At 42.9% G+C, this 14,200-nt stretch overlaps 2 protein-coding genes across 10 annotated transcripts in view; one reads left to right on the top strand and one right to left on the bottom strand.

The window, feature by feature from the left end:
- Positions 1-11,198, bottom strand: part of RPS6KA5 (ribosomal protein S6 kinase A5) — a 149,094-nt gene extending 137,896 nt beyond the window's left edge. Inside the window, 1 exon segment of the mRNA XM_045015538.1 lies at positions 10,969-11,198. Coding sequence (XP_044871473.1) covers positions 10,969-11,041 — 73 coding nt within the window. The 5' untranslated portion in view covers positions 11,042-11,198.
- Positions 11,199-11,658: 460 nt separating this feature from the next.
- The window catches only part of DGLUCY (D-glutamate cyclase), a 98,306-nt gene continuing 95,764 nt past the window's right edge, over positions 11,659-14,200 (top strand). For 5 of the 9 annotated variants that reach the window (XM_045014148.1, XM_045014145.1, XM_045014141.1 and 2 more), the window contains exon 1: positions 13,656-13,841. Coding sequence is in view for 1 of the 9 variants with exons in the window: in XM_045014141.1 (XP_044870076.1) it covers position 13,841 (1 nt within the window). In the remaining 8 variants the exon portion in view is untranslated. Of the gene's footprint in view, positions 12,168-13,655; positions 13,842-14,200 lie in introns of those variants that run through there. The other 4 variants (XM_045014147.1, XM_045014143.1, XM_045014146.1 and 1 more) reach the window with 1 other exon arrangement.

Raw genomic sequence — 14,200 nt, 5'->3', positions numbered from 1 at the left:
GGGTGAATACCCACTTCTTCGGATGCAAGTGGTGGAAATTTCCTGGGGCAGGTATATATAAGCAAGCAAGAAGCAAGCTAGAGATAACGAGGTTAGATCAATCAGGGTGGATGAGGCCCTGTTCTAGCAGTTGAGGTGTGAAAACCAAGGGAGGAGAAACTGGTTCTGTAATTGGCAAGCCATTCACAGTCTTTGTTTAGTCCTGAGCTGATGGTGACAAATTTGCAGATGAACTGGAGCTCAGCAGTTTCTCTTTGAAGTCTGGTCCTAAAGTTTTTTTGCTGTAGGATGGCCACCTTAAGATCTGCTATTGTGTGGCCAGGGAGGTTGAAGTGTTCTCCTACAGGTTTTTGTATATTGCCATTCCTAATGTCTGATTTGTGTCCATTTATCCTTTTCCTTAGAGACTGTCCAGTTTGGCCGATGTACATAGCAGAGGGGCATTGCTGGCATATGATGGCATATATTACATTGGTGGAAGTGCAGGTGAATGAACCGGTGATGTTGTGGCTGATCTGGTTTGGTCCTGTGATGGTGTTGCTGGTGTAGATATGTGGGCAGAGTTGGCATCGAGTTGGTGGTAGTTCTCTACTTGCTTTACCTGTAAAGGGTTAGCAAGTCCATAGGTAAAAGGAAAGGAGTGGGCACCTGACCAAAAAAGCCAATGGGAGGGCTAGAACTTTTTAAAATAGGGAAAAAAACTTTCCCTTTGTCTGTTATTGTTCTCTGGAGAGAGAGAACAGAGCAGAGACAGGGCTGAGACTATGCTGTAAAAAGCTTTTTGTCAGGTATGGAAATCATCAGATCATATCTAAAACGCCTCATTTGAACCCAGATATGTAAGTAAACCAGAAAACGTGTAGGAAGATGCGATTAGGTTTATTTTGACTTGTGGACTCCTCTGTGCTAACCCCAGATGCATTTGTTGCTTGTAACCTTTAAGCTGAATTCCTACAAAACTATTTTGGGTGCTTAATTTTTGGAATTGCTCTTTTAAAAAAAATTTAGCAATAGTCTTGAGTTTTCAGATGTATTTTTTTTCTTATTGATTTTAATAAAATTTATGTTTTTTAAGAACAGGATTTGGGTTTTTGTGTCTTTAAGAGGTTTGTGCACATGTTTTTTAGTTAGCTGGTGGCAACACCTGATTTCTTTGCTTTCCTTTATCAGCTCTTCCCGGGGGGAGAGGAGGAAGGGTGAAAGGGCTTGAGGGTACCCCACAGGAAGGAATTCCCAAGTGCGCCTTCCTAGGTTCCAAGGGGTTTTGCATTTGGGTGGTGGCAGCATCTACCCATCCGAGGTCAGACAGAAGCTGTGACCTTGGGAGTTTAATACCAGCCTGGAGGGGCCAGTATTAACTTTTAGAATACTTGCAGGCCCCCACCTTCTGCCTCAAAATGCCAGAGTGGGGAAATAGTTATTCTAAAGATACACAAGTATTTTTTTTCTCCTTGGAATGCTCGTGCACATATCCATCCCATTACAGGTGATTTCCAAGCAATTCATTGATGACAGTAGGGCTTCAGAGTCTAGCAAAACACTGGAAGATCTGTCCTCCAGTCTCAGTCTGTGTCAGCCCAAAATGCCTGAATGACGGCATGCACTGAAAACCATGCAGCTGTTCTGCATATTTCTGACTCAGGTACTCGCTTGTGCTCTGGTTGAATGTGGTGGTGTTATAGCCAGAGGGCCTAAACTGACGATTTCATAGAAAATCCAAATACATGCAATAATCCAGGTTGACATTTGTTGAGCTGAAAGTGACTGTTATTTAACTCCTTTGCAAATGCTATAAAGCATTTGGGTCAAGATCTAAAACTTAATTCTACAAATGTAAAAGGACTAAGCCCTTCTACCATGTAGGGCATGAAGTTTCTGCTCATCTTTGTAAGAATGAGTTCTGGGGAAAAATAAACACAGATGCACTGTTTGATTCAAATGAAAATCCTAAACGCTTTGGACATAAACTTCGGGGGAGGTCTTAAAGATACACTGGCCTTGTGAAAAATGGTGCAGAGTGGGTCGATCATTAAAGCCTGAAGCTCTAATACACTTTTAACAGAAGTGATCGCCATCAAGAAGACAGTCTTGTACAACATGAAGCCATTAACTCAAAGGGAGGATCTGTCAAACAGTAAAGGACAACATTCAGATCTCAAGGAGGAATCTGGCTCTTAGTAAGTAAATAAAGTTCTGATAAGATCTTTAAGAAAACTGAAGGTTGTAGTGTGAGAGAACACTGAAGAGCCTCGGTAGGTGGATGCATGGCAGATATAACAGCGAAGTGTATTTAACTGTACAAATCAAAAGGTTTGATTGTTTGAGCTGCAATAAGCATCACAGAATATCTTGAATGTGAGTTGTACTAAGAGATGATTAATAGGATAATGCACAAACTGAAAACCTCTTCCGCATGGCAAGGAAAGTGCATCTTGTAGACTCCTTTCTGCTGGATATCAAGACGCTATAAGAAAGTTCAGACTAAGATCTTTCAATCGGGTTCAGCCACTGATGAGCCATGCTGTTAGGTGTAGAGTGTGAGGACTGTGATTAAAGAATTGTTCCTGGTTCTGTGTCAGGAGACCTTCTGGTACAGAAGGGTTATTGGTGGCTGGATGAACAGCTCTTGAAGATCCACATACCAGTACTGAGAAATGAAAAGTGGGAAATCCCCTGTAGTCCAGGATGAACTGAGTAATTGTTTTTGAGTTTTGCTTATGTCTGAAAAATAAGACTGCCTGGAAAGAGGTTCTGGGTGTGACTCTGGGTTCTTCAGAGGTGTGGGACAAGCCAGCACCTTACAGTGTCCTTCTGACACCATTCAGGCTGGAATGCGAAATTCCTGCTTAACCAGTCCACTAATGTACTCTTTGCTCCAGGGAGATGAAAAGCTTTCAGGGTGATTTTGTTGCACATACAGAAATTGCACAATTGGACCCCCTCCTGACATAGTTTGATGGACTTCAGGAAGACTTCAACCCAGTGAATGTGCATTTAACTCCAGTATGTTTATGTGGAGAGATGACTCCTGTGACAATCAAAGGGCTAGAGACTGAAGGTGCCTCAAGTGGGCACCCCAGATAATCATGGATACATCTATAACCAAAGTCAGAGATGGCTGTGGAGAGGAGAATGGAACATCCATTGTCTAGCTCCATTCACCAATCAGGGGATGACAGCACTCACATAAATCAGCATGATCAGATGATGGTTGGTTTGTAAACTGAGCTAAGCCAGGTCTACATTCATGAGGTGAAGTCTGGCATGCTGACACACACATGCGTAATACCATGTGCCTCAGAAGGCAAAGACAAGACCTCATTGTGGTTCTGGGATCATTCTTCAGATCCTCAGGTATGTACTTGATGGGCAGAAGGTGGTCTCAAGTTAGTTGTACCATCATGTACTAACTGGATCCTTTGGACAAGAACTTTTTAGAGCTAGACTGTTGAACAGAGACTGGATCTGCTACAAGTTCTGAGATGCAAGTCAGAAGTCCTGTTCCCAGACAAGCAAGTCATCTAGATAAGGAGAAACTGTGTGCCTGTCTTTCTGAGACAGGCCACTATCACTGCCATACATTTGTGAACACTCTGGGGGAAGATGAGAGATTGAATGGAAACACAATGTACTGGTAAATGAGTATTGTTTATCATGAATTTTCAATACTTCCTGGGGCTTGGATGGATCACCACATGGAAATATGCATCCTATAAATTGAGGGCAATATACTAATCTCCATGATTCAAAGCAGGGATAACGGAGCAAAAGGATTCATCCCAAGCTTTGCCTTCTTTATGAAGGCATTTTGCTTTCTTAAGTCCAAGATGAATCACATACCATCTTTTTTCCTGGGGATGAGGAAGTAACGAGAATAGAAAAGATTTTGCCTTTGTTGTGGAGGAACTTCTCATACCGCTCCCCGATCTAACAAACTGCATTTGTGAAAGCTACACAGTCTCATGGGAGGGCGCTTACAAAGAGAGACTGGAAAAAGGTGTAAAAGGAATTGGATAGAATATCCTGTCTTCAATGCTTTGAGAAGCCACTCGTCCATTGCTATTGCTTTCCAGATACAAAGAAAAAGGAATACCAAACTTCCAAAGGCTAGTCAAGGTTCCAAAACAGATGATAGACATGGCACAGCGCTCTCACCCTGATTGTTAAGTGGTTTGCTTGGTAGAAGCTGAACCTTGGTGGGCAGAAGCTCCAGTTACTGATGCAGACTGACTGTATTTGAAGGGTTTCCCTTTCCTCCTAGACATGTCAGCTTGTTAGTGCTAGTACAAAGATTGTCTAGGCTGGCTGAAGTTTATACTGATGCCATTTAGAGGTAGCACATATGTTCCTAAAGAGCAGAGTATGGCTGTGGAATCTTTAAGAGACCTCACTCATTAGGGTTTTGTTTTTTGTGGAGGGGGAGACTTTGGGGGGGAGGGAGGGAAAGGAACAGCTTAAGTCCTTCAGAGGCAGATCCTCAAACATGGTCTGTTAATTCTTAATAAATGCTTGAGGATTGCAGCCACAGACTGTCACATTGCTATGGCATTTGCCACCAAGCAAGAAGTTGTATCCACTTTATCAGTGACTGCCTGAAGGGATGTCTTTTTTGATGAGATGACCTTCTGAGACAAAACGTCAAACTGGTCTCTATAGTCTTCTGGCAGTTTGGATGAGAATTCTAAGACTGAGTCCCAATTAACAAAAGAATATTTTGCAAGCAATGCCTCACAGTTGGATATCCTCATTTGGAGGCTCACTATGGAAAAGGCTTTTCTGGCAAACAGATCTAGTCATTTAAAGCCCTTCTCCTTAGGAGCAGACTTTATTGGGATCTACTTGGACCTCTCATTTGCTGCAATAACCAGGGAAACTGGCACTGAGTGCATAAAGAATTGCACAAAGCCTTGTGCTGGGACATGGTATTTTCTGTCTGCCTTTTTAGAAATGGGAAGCTGAAGTCTACCAAAGCACTTGTGTACAAGTAGTATTTAATTAGCGGGAAAGGACAATTCTTCCAGATAGGTTATTAAATATTTAAGAAGAGATGATTTATAGGAGACCACTGAAATCCTTCAACATGCTCAAGGGTCTTACCTTGGCTGCGGGAACAGGCTACAGCAGAAATACCAGAAGAATCTCCTTACTTGAGTTCCTTCCAAATCATTCCATTTTGGAAGGGAAAGATAGGCTGTGAAACCAGACCCAAACCTTGCAAATCTTTCAGCATCCACAAAGGGAAAAGGCCACCCAAGCTAGCAACATGGCTCTACTCAGGAGCTGCCCCAGCATTTCCCCAAGTACTTGCTGCAGGACCAGTTTGAGGGTGGTAGAACAATGTGCATCCCCAACCCTGTACCAACTATTCATGGGCTTTCCATTTCCCACACCTGACCTACACATTTACTACTCTTTCACCCATTCCCCACATAGTTCCCAACCCTACAGAACTCCATCCTGAAGGTCTGGAGATTGTGCCACAGGCAGTTTACAGCTCGTGGCTGGAGCAGGGAGGGGTGCAAATTGGGACACACTATACTCTCCAGTCCATATGGAGAGGTGATCAAATCTAGCCCCTTGTGAGGTGCTGAGCACCCTCAACTCCTATTAACTTCAGTGGAAAATGAAGGCATTCTGCAACTCCCAGAAGGCACTCAAACATAACTACTATGTAGTTCTGAAGTCAATCCTGGGTTAATACGGCAAATAAGCACATTAGGAACAAGTCAACAGTATGGTACCTTAACCTACATTTCTCAAATTTGCAAGCCACGCTGGGTTGAGCTATAAAATTGTATCTATTTTAGAACTGTAAAAAAAAACCCTGCAAACCCTATGATAAAGATTTTCTACATTCGGATGTTTGCCAGTCATTATGGTTTAATTACATATGAAAAGTATATCAATGCTTTAGTCCTTCTAAGGCACTAATCTAATTTTTTTTCAATTCTACTGTCATCCCTACTTTTAATTTTATTTTGAGAATGAATTTTTATCAACCTTTTGCCTTTCTATTTCTCGTTCAAACTGAAAGTCTTCATTTCAGCATTAGTTCATGAGAATCACTGTGACTACAAAACGTTGTTGAAAGAGACACTGCTAACTAGTTCAAGTTCAAAGTTTGATCTCCTTTAAAACACTTATAGTCTCCAGAAGAGAAGGCAGTGCACTGCACTAAGGGTTCAGAGGTTGGGGACTCTAAACTCTATTACAAGTAGTTATAAGCATGACAGAAAGATGGCAGGGAATACTAAGTTCTTTCATAACTTTTTCAGCCAATTCAAGTTATACTAACTGGTCCTGAAGAGATCCATATCTAGCTTTCCTTAGCCCGAAGGTTGACCCAATATTGGTGTGGGGTGGAAAAGAAAGGTTTAAGCGGGGATTGAGGCATTCTGGTCAACATTTTTTTTTTTAATTCAATACCTCTAAACTTTTGTAATATCTTCCAAGTAGGCTTCATTTGAAGATTTTTTTTTTAAATTTAAGATTGGCACAGTTAAAGGGCAAGCTGCAAATCAGACTCCTTTTGTCACTCTCAAGTGCATCCCTCTGAATGATAGGCCTGGCTTCCTCCACCTCTGTCTGGGTGGAGCCCTGCAGTCCAACCACTCTTCGACCAGATCTCTAAGCTGCAGCACCCTATTTCTCAACGGTGTTAACCTGATACGCCCAGCTTTGGCACCTCTATCCTTTTCCATCAGGAGCTTGTGACCGTGGGTGTTTAAAGTGATTCAAAAACAACAACTTTAAAAAAAAAAAGATAACATTTATTTGCCAAAAGAAACAAAGCATTTAGGAAAACTGATTCAAACAACTCCTTGCAGAATCCCAGTCCACTGCTCTACCAGCTGTGCCAGACCTATTCAAGAGATGGGAGGGAACTATTGAGGGATGTGTTTATGTGTAGGGGAACATGGAGCACAAGATGAAGGGGAAAACTGAGGTGTATACTATGATTGTTTTGATGACTCAAAGCAGTTGTAAAACTAGCCCAACCAATTAGTATGTTCTGACTGCTTAGTGCTGCTCCAGGGCAGAACAAAGCTACCATATCATACCAGTGAATATGGCCATACTACCCACCACCTGACCAGGATGTTGATGGTGACTGTGAAATGCTCTGAGATTAGAGGCTAAAAAACACAAACTTCAGTAATAATGGGAGATTTCAATTATCCCCACATTGACTGGGTACTTGTCTCCTCAGGACAAGATGCAGAGATAAAGCTTCTATACACCCTAAAATGACTGCTTCTTAGAGCAGCCAATCCTGAAATACACAAGGGGAGAGGCAATTCTTGATTTAGTCCGAAGTGGAAAACAGGGTCTGCTCCACAAGGTGAATATATCTGAACTGCTAGGTAACAGCTACAATAATATTATTAAATTTAACATCCTATGGAGGGGAACACCAAAGAAGCCCATCACAGTAGCATTAAACTCCAAAAAGGGGAACCACACAAAAATGAGGAAGCTAGTTAAACAAAAATTAAAAGATATAGTCACAAAAGTGAAATGCCTAAAAGCTCTTTAAAAACACTGTAATAGAGGCTCAAATTGATTGTACACCCCAAATTAAAAAACATAGTAACAGGACCAAAAGAGTGCCACCATGGCTAAACAATAAAGTAAAAGAAGCGGTTACAGACAAAAAGACATTGTTTAAAAACTGGAAGTCATATCCTACTGTGGAATACAGAAAGGAGCATAAACTTTGGCAAGTCAAGTGTAAAAGTATAATTAGGCAGGCCAAAAAAGAATTTGAAGAGCAACTAGCAAAAGACACAAAAACTAACAGCAAAAATAATTTTAAGGACATAAGAAGCAGGAAGCCTGCCACGTAATAAATGGGACCACTGGATAATTGAGGTGCTAAAGGAGCACTCAAGGAAGATAAAGGCCATTGAGGAGAAGCAATATGAATTATTTGCATTGGTCTTCACTGCAGCGGATGTGAGGGAGATTCCCACACCTGAGCCATTCTTTTAAGGTCCTTGTAATTATCCCATAAACAAGCATTATAAATTCAGAGTTAAGGTTAAACTTGAAAGAAATGTAAACATGTTAAGGTATAGTCAATAATCATATGAGCATTGTAAGGGGTTACTACAAGATAGATTTAACATTGTTTATACACCCTAACAGTATATTTCCTTAATTTATTTTTAGGGAAATAACTATAACAGCCCCCATAATGTACTTCACCCTAAATTACTGATATGTACTCTCAACCTGAACACTAATTTAACCATTTTCTTATGTGGCAGTTAGGTAAACAAGCATATACTGTAATCAGTGTCTATTTTTTAGAGCAATCCCATGTGAGGTTCTTATGATAACAGAGAAAATAAACTCAAGTATGACCATGTGTCCGCCAGTATATTGCTCAATTTAAATCCAAGACTCTGTTCGCTGAATGTGGTATAGTGCTTTTGACAATAGAAACACAGTTACCAAAACACCCTTACAAAGATCTAAGCAGCATCTTCCAAAATGTGTAAATAAGAAGTCACGCTCTTCTCAAAGCAACTCCTATTTTAGTAATCATAGTATGATTTTTTAAAAATGCTGTTGAGACTGACCATCATTTTCCTCTGCTTACTGATACTTTCAGTGTGTAGTTAGTAAATCATTCAGTGAACCACACAGACAGCAAACTCAAAAAAATAACTGGGAGGGGTGGCAGGGAACAAAGACACCCAAGAAAGCCACCAACAAAAAGGAGTAGTAAGATCAAGGGATTAACATTTTTTTAAACAGAAAAATTAGTGCAATTCCCTTCTTTAGTTCTTCCAATGTGTCTCATCTTTCCATGCATCATCTAGATTGTAAATTCAGAGGTAGGGTCTTTGAATCTGTGCCCTGAATAATGATTATATTGTTGACACTTAATTCCAGGCAGATATGATGTAATTCTTCCCTCATCCATGCACTCCAAATATTTCCAAAAGTAGCCTGAATCCTTCCCGAAAGCATTTGAAAGAAAGAAAACCCTGGATACTTGGTAGGGAGTAAAACTCAAAAATATATACACACACACGGAAAAAGCAGCATGCAACTGAATTCCATTATACTGAAGATACTAAAAAGAAGTCCATATATTTATTTTTAACAGAAGGCTTTTATATAAACTTTTCAGAGCTAGAAAGAGTTTAAAGTAAGAGTTGATCAAAATCAAGAGTGATGCTAAAGAAACCACACTCTCACATTTCAAAACATTTCTTTATTCCCTATACCATCTTTGTACAACTGTGCTGGTCAGATACAGTCTTATTTTTTAGTGTTGTGAAGCAGTCTGAAAACTATAAAATAAAGTTGTATTGTGTTTACGCCTACCACACGACCTCACACACCACCCTATCTCAAAACTGAAGGTGAATTTGTTCTGTATCTACACTCTTTTAAAAAAAAACAAAAAAACAAAAAAAACCTGCAACCCCTATATAAGGTGGTATGGATCTAGCTGTCAAAAAAAACTGCTTCTCTCTCTGTGCTGCAGTGATAGTTAAGGTCAACTGGGGAGCTTTTGTACACAGTCCCTAGATCTGAATGTCTGGGGGTGGGAATCTGCACTTTCTCAGTGGCCTGTCCTTGACTATTGAATTTGCTTTCACAAGTGGTCTAAAGACTGAATCTGTTAACCTACAAGACAAAGTGTAAGACCTCTCTCTTCCTTTTTCTTAACAGAAGTACCATGTTATTGTTTTGTGGTGCAGCTAATTTTACTTTATTTTGGGGCTGAAGGGGAAAGGAGAGAGGGCTGTTGTTTTTCTGGATGGCATAGGTCACAGGACATGGATTGTTTTAAAATACTGTGCATGCATTTTGTCTATGTCCTTGTGTGCATTTTGTAAACTTAAAATAAGCCCAAAACTTCCTGTAACATTCAAGTTACTTGAAGACCGCTTCGAAAACAAGATACCAAAATCATCCATAAAACCACAACTTACAAACAGCATTCCTACTGTGTTTTTTAACACTATATAGTACATTGTTTGTGCAAATATTTCCACACAGGGTTTTCAAACAGCTACCTAATTATGAGGAGGTTTGAAGACCCAGGCAGAAAAGTCAGAGCATCTAACAGCATACCAAAAAAAGCTGTACTTGTCACAGCTGAGGACACTTAATGATGCTTTAGAAAAAGAAAGCATGGAATTTTGAGTGGGTGGAAGGGAAACTGGTGAATACTATAGTAAGTTGCAGTGTTTTGGATCATTACTTCTTAAAAAACACCTTTTAAAATACATATACAAGAACTAGAACTCAAGTCCACATATGGGAAGATATGGTGAATTTATGGTAGGCAACAGGCAGTCTCCAGCCATTTATGCCCTTCAAAACCATCAGACACTACACGTTAGGGAAAATTAAAGATCACCAAAACTCAATACTAATATATATATACATATTTTTAAAAGGCCCCTTTCCCTGTTTCACCTTCCCATGCCAGGCCGTTTCGCCTTCTCTTTTCCCCAGTTCTTTCCCAAGCGCCACAGCTCCCTCGAATCTCCCTTCTCTTCCCCCCTCACCGTCCATGGTCAGCGCTTCTCTCCAGTCACCAACCCCCTTCTCTCCGGCCTCTCCTTGGAGCCGCCACCCCGCGCTCCCCATTCCACCTGTCTTCTCGGTGTCTCTGTCCCCCATACTCCCTTCTCCGCTCAGCCTCCGTCTCCCCCATCCCACCTCTCGCCCGATGTCCCCATTTCTCTCCATCGATGGCCCTACCCTACCGCCCCACGCTAACGTCCCCAGCCCGGCTACCCCCCGCACGCCACGACCCCCATCCCACCCTCGCGTTGCCCTCGTAACCGTTCTCTGACTGACACCCGTGCCCTCTGCTCACTCCGCTTCCACCGGCCCCGTTCATGGCTCACCCCCGCCCACCTCGGCCCTTACAAGGCACCCCCACCCCCGCCTGGCCGTCACCCCCTCTCCGCCCCGGGGCGCTGTGCGGTCACTCACCGTTCTTCAGCTCGTGCTTGACAGTGAGGAGGGGCAGCTCCCCTTCCTCTGCGGAGCCGGAGGGTCCCTCCATTTTCTCACAGGCTCGCCACCCCCCGCCCCTCTCTCTGCCTCCCGCCTGGGGTGTGCGTGTAGGGTCACCGTGTTTGGCAGGATTTTATTGTTCAGAGACGTATTTGCGGGTTAAAAGCCATAACATTAAACAAAAAAATAATAAAAGAAACATTAAAATTCCGCCTCCCCAAAATCCAGTCCCTGTAGCTCCCCCCTGGCTCCGGCTCCCCTCCCTACCCAACAGCAGTGGGGTGGGGACCCAGCCCCGGCGGCGGGATGGGGGGGGGCTATACGAGGAAGAGGAGACTCTACTCACTGTTCCCCCGCCCCTCATTTCTCTAGACCTCAGAGAGGAACGGTGGAGAGCTGAGAGCTCATTGGCGCGCGCGCCCTCACAACGGGCGACGGTTGGTCAGAGAGCGTTGGACATTCGGTCCCCACCCCCTAGCCGCCGAGTGGCGCGCTGCCCTATTGGTTCACAGGTTGCGCTAATCGCTTGCTCCTCCCCCTTCCCTTCTGCCGTTTCCCCCGCCCACCCGCCGTTTTATTTGTAAACATTCCCTCCCGCCTCCTGAAGTGGGCGGGTGCTAGGTCGCCTGGAGATGAAGGGACGACGCTGACTGGCTCCTTGGGACTGCCAGTCATTCTAGGCTGAGAGAGGGAGGAGTGCCCCCTCCGGCTCGGACCTCTCATACTTCTGGGGAAAAGTGGGGCGCGGTAGTGGGGGAAGGGAAGAAGATGTTACCCCCCCGAGGCGTCCCTGACTCGCCTAACCCCGAAAAGCGGACATGGCTCCTGGCGCCATCGGGTCCGCCAACCCCCTAATGGGGGAAGTGGGAGAAGAAAGGGGAGGGGTCGCCCCGCCCCCTGTTGCTGAGGGGGAAGCGGGTTCCCGGCTCTCGGAGATGGGAATAGTAATGAGAGAGACAGGAGCATTGGAGTGGCTGCCCGGAGCACAGCACCGTGCGCTAGCTACTCAGTAGTATTACCCCTCAGGGAGTGAGGACCCCTCGAGGTAACTTCTGTGCATCTGCAACAAAACGGTGGGCCCCGTCCCAAAGTCCTTAATATCTACATACCGAGATCCAAAAGCTGGGTGCAACGAGGAGGTTGGAGAAACACATGGTAACAGTTAAAGGATAACGGTAAGTGTAATAAACAGCGGTCACAGCACACCAGCTGACTAGCCTTTCAAAATCAAGTGCTTTGTAGGTTCTTTGGCAGAGGTGAATTTTAAGGAGACCACTCGGTCCCAGCAGCATGACCTGCAGCAAAGGGAAATTCCAATATGCAATGTACTATATCAGTCCCAATGACACATCCTGCAACAACATTAGATGTTAGATATCCTAGCTCCATTCCAGCGATGCAGCAAAACCCAGTGCTCTATCTTGATCCTGATAACACAACCCACAGCAAAGCCAAGTCCCCCAGCATGCAATGCATCCTCTCTCTCACAGCACCACAGCCCATATCTATTTATTTAGGTGCATATACTGTAGCAAAGAGACTTCAAGCTCCCAGTATACAATTTGCCACATCAATATGAGCAGTATGGTGACTGGAGACAACAGGTAGTGGCACATATGGGAGGCATGATCAGCATTCATGTCCGGCTCCCCATCTGTGCCCAGCCCGGGCTGGGAAAGCTAATGATCTAACCACTGTGGTAGCAAATGCACATTGCACATATGCTTAGAAGTGGCACATATTCCACGTCACCTCATTTGGCTTTCCTGAAGAGCACATAAGTCAGGAGGTAAGCCAATCCAAACAGCATATGAATTGAAACTGCTTCTCCCAGATCTTTGGCACGTCAGCAGAAGCAGATGCTGATCCTTCTACTGAAAACAGCAGAGATGTACTTAGGATTGGGGAATGCAGCTTCTAGGATGCAGCTAGAGTAGGCACTCCTGTATGGTGCCAGGCTCAGGGACAGAAGAGAAAATCATCTGGCCCAGTCTTATGTTGCAAACAGATTAAGATTCAGTTTCAATACAATCAGCCTTTACACTAAGACAGTGTTGGCACCTCTTCTGGTTTTACTAAGAGTCTCACACAACGTGGTGCTTTTCTTAAAGATCATGCTACAAGAATCAAGATGTCAGCTTTAATTTTTTAAAATAGTTTCTTGTCCTCATGGTTATGGAGAAAAGCTTGAAAATGTGAAGCATATGTACTTTAAAGTCTTGAAAACTAAAAGGCAAATAAAGAGAACCCAAAATATATTATTTTTAAAAAACCTCAATTTTTAAGCCAGTCATGATACTTTGGGGTCTAACTCATGATTTTTTTAACACTTGGGCTCAAAACATGAGGCATTTCTGCTGAATCAGGCATTCTCATTGCCTATGGTGTTATGATCTATAGTATCAGTGAGATGCACCTAATATTAAACACAATGGTATCTTCAGTCTGTTTAGTTGCATACAGATTAGGTGCAGAACTGTCTCCTGGCAAATTGTCAGTGCAGGCCTTAATTGGACAGGCTGTTAGAATATCCCTGTTTAAAGGGGATGGGGAGGTAAGGGAAGAATGATGGATATAGTTTTGGAAAGAGTGTGTATATGTCTTTAAATACATGTGTGGCTTAGTGTTTCCTGTTTGCATGTAACCTTAATGTAGAAGGAGGAAGCAGGAAGAGACTAGGGCTGCATGGTGTCAGAGCAAAGTTGTCTTTCCTTAGAATTGCAGCAAATGCAAAAGAGCATTAGATTATTTTCTGGGGAGCAATAAGAGACAGGGTAATATGGAAGACCAAGATTGTGTTTACTTGAAGATAAAAAAGCCTTTGCAATAGGTGAAAGGCCAAACTAACAGTAAGATTGCTTATTTACACTATGTTAGACTGTTACCAGATAATTGTTAAATGTGATGGGGAGTGTTATGTGCTGTTATTACACACTGAATATTTTGTGGTATGAGGAAAGGAGAACCTATTATAGAAATACATCAATTCATGAATAGGTATTTGAGTTATGTAATTTGGTTTATTTTCATATGAAGTGGGCTGGGAGATATATTAATAGGAAACTGATTTTTGGTTAATTTTTAAGAAAACAAGAACTGTGTGTTTAGAATCATATTAGGCCTTCACCCTCACTTAGGTCTCCACAGCTTTTACATTGTGGAAATAATATGCCACTTGTTAGGCAGATTCCTATGTTTCCCTCTGACC

The sequence above is a fragment of the Mauremys mutica genome, chromosome 4, assembly GCF_020497125.1.
Source record: "Mauremys mutica isolate MM-2020 ecotype Southern chromosome 4, ASM2049712v1, whole genome shotgun sequence".
Classification (NCBI taxonomy): domain Eukaryota; kingdom Metazoa; phylum Chordata; order Testudines; family Geoemydidae; genus Mauremys; species Mauremys mutica.
The sequence above is the reverse complement of the archived record's forward strand: the minus strand, read 5'-3'. Positions and strand labels throughout refer to the sequence as shown.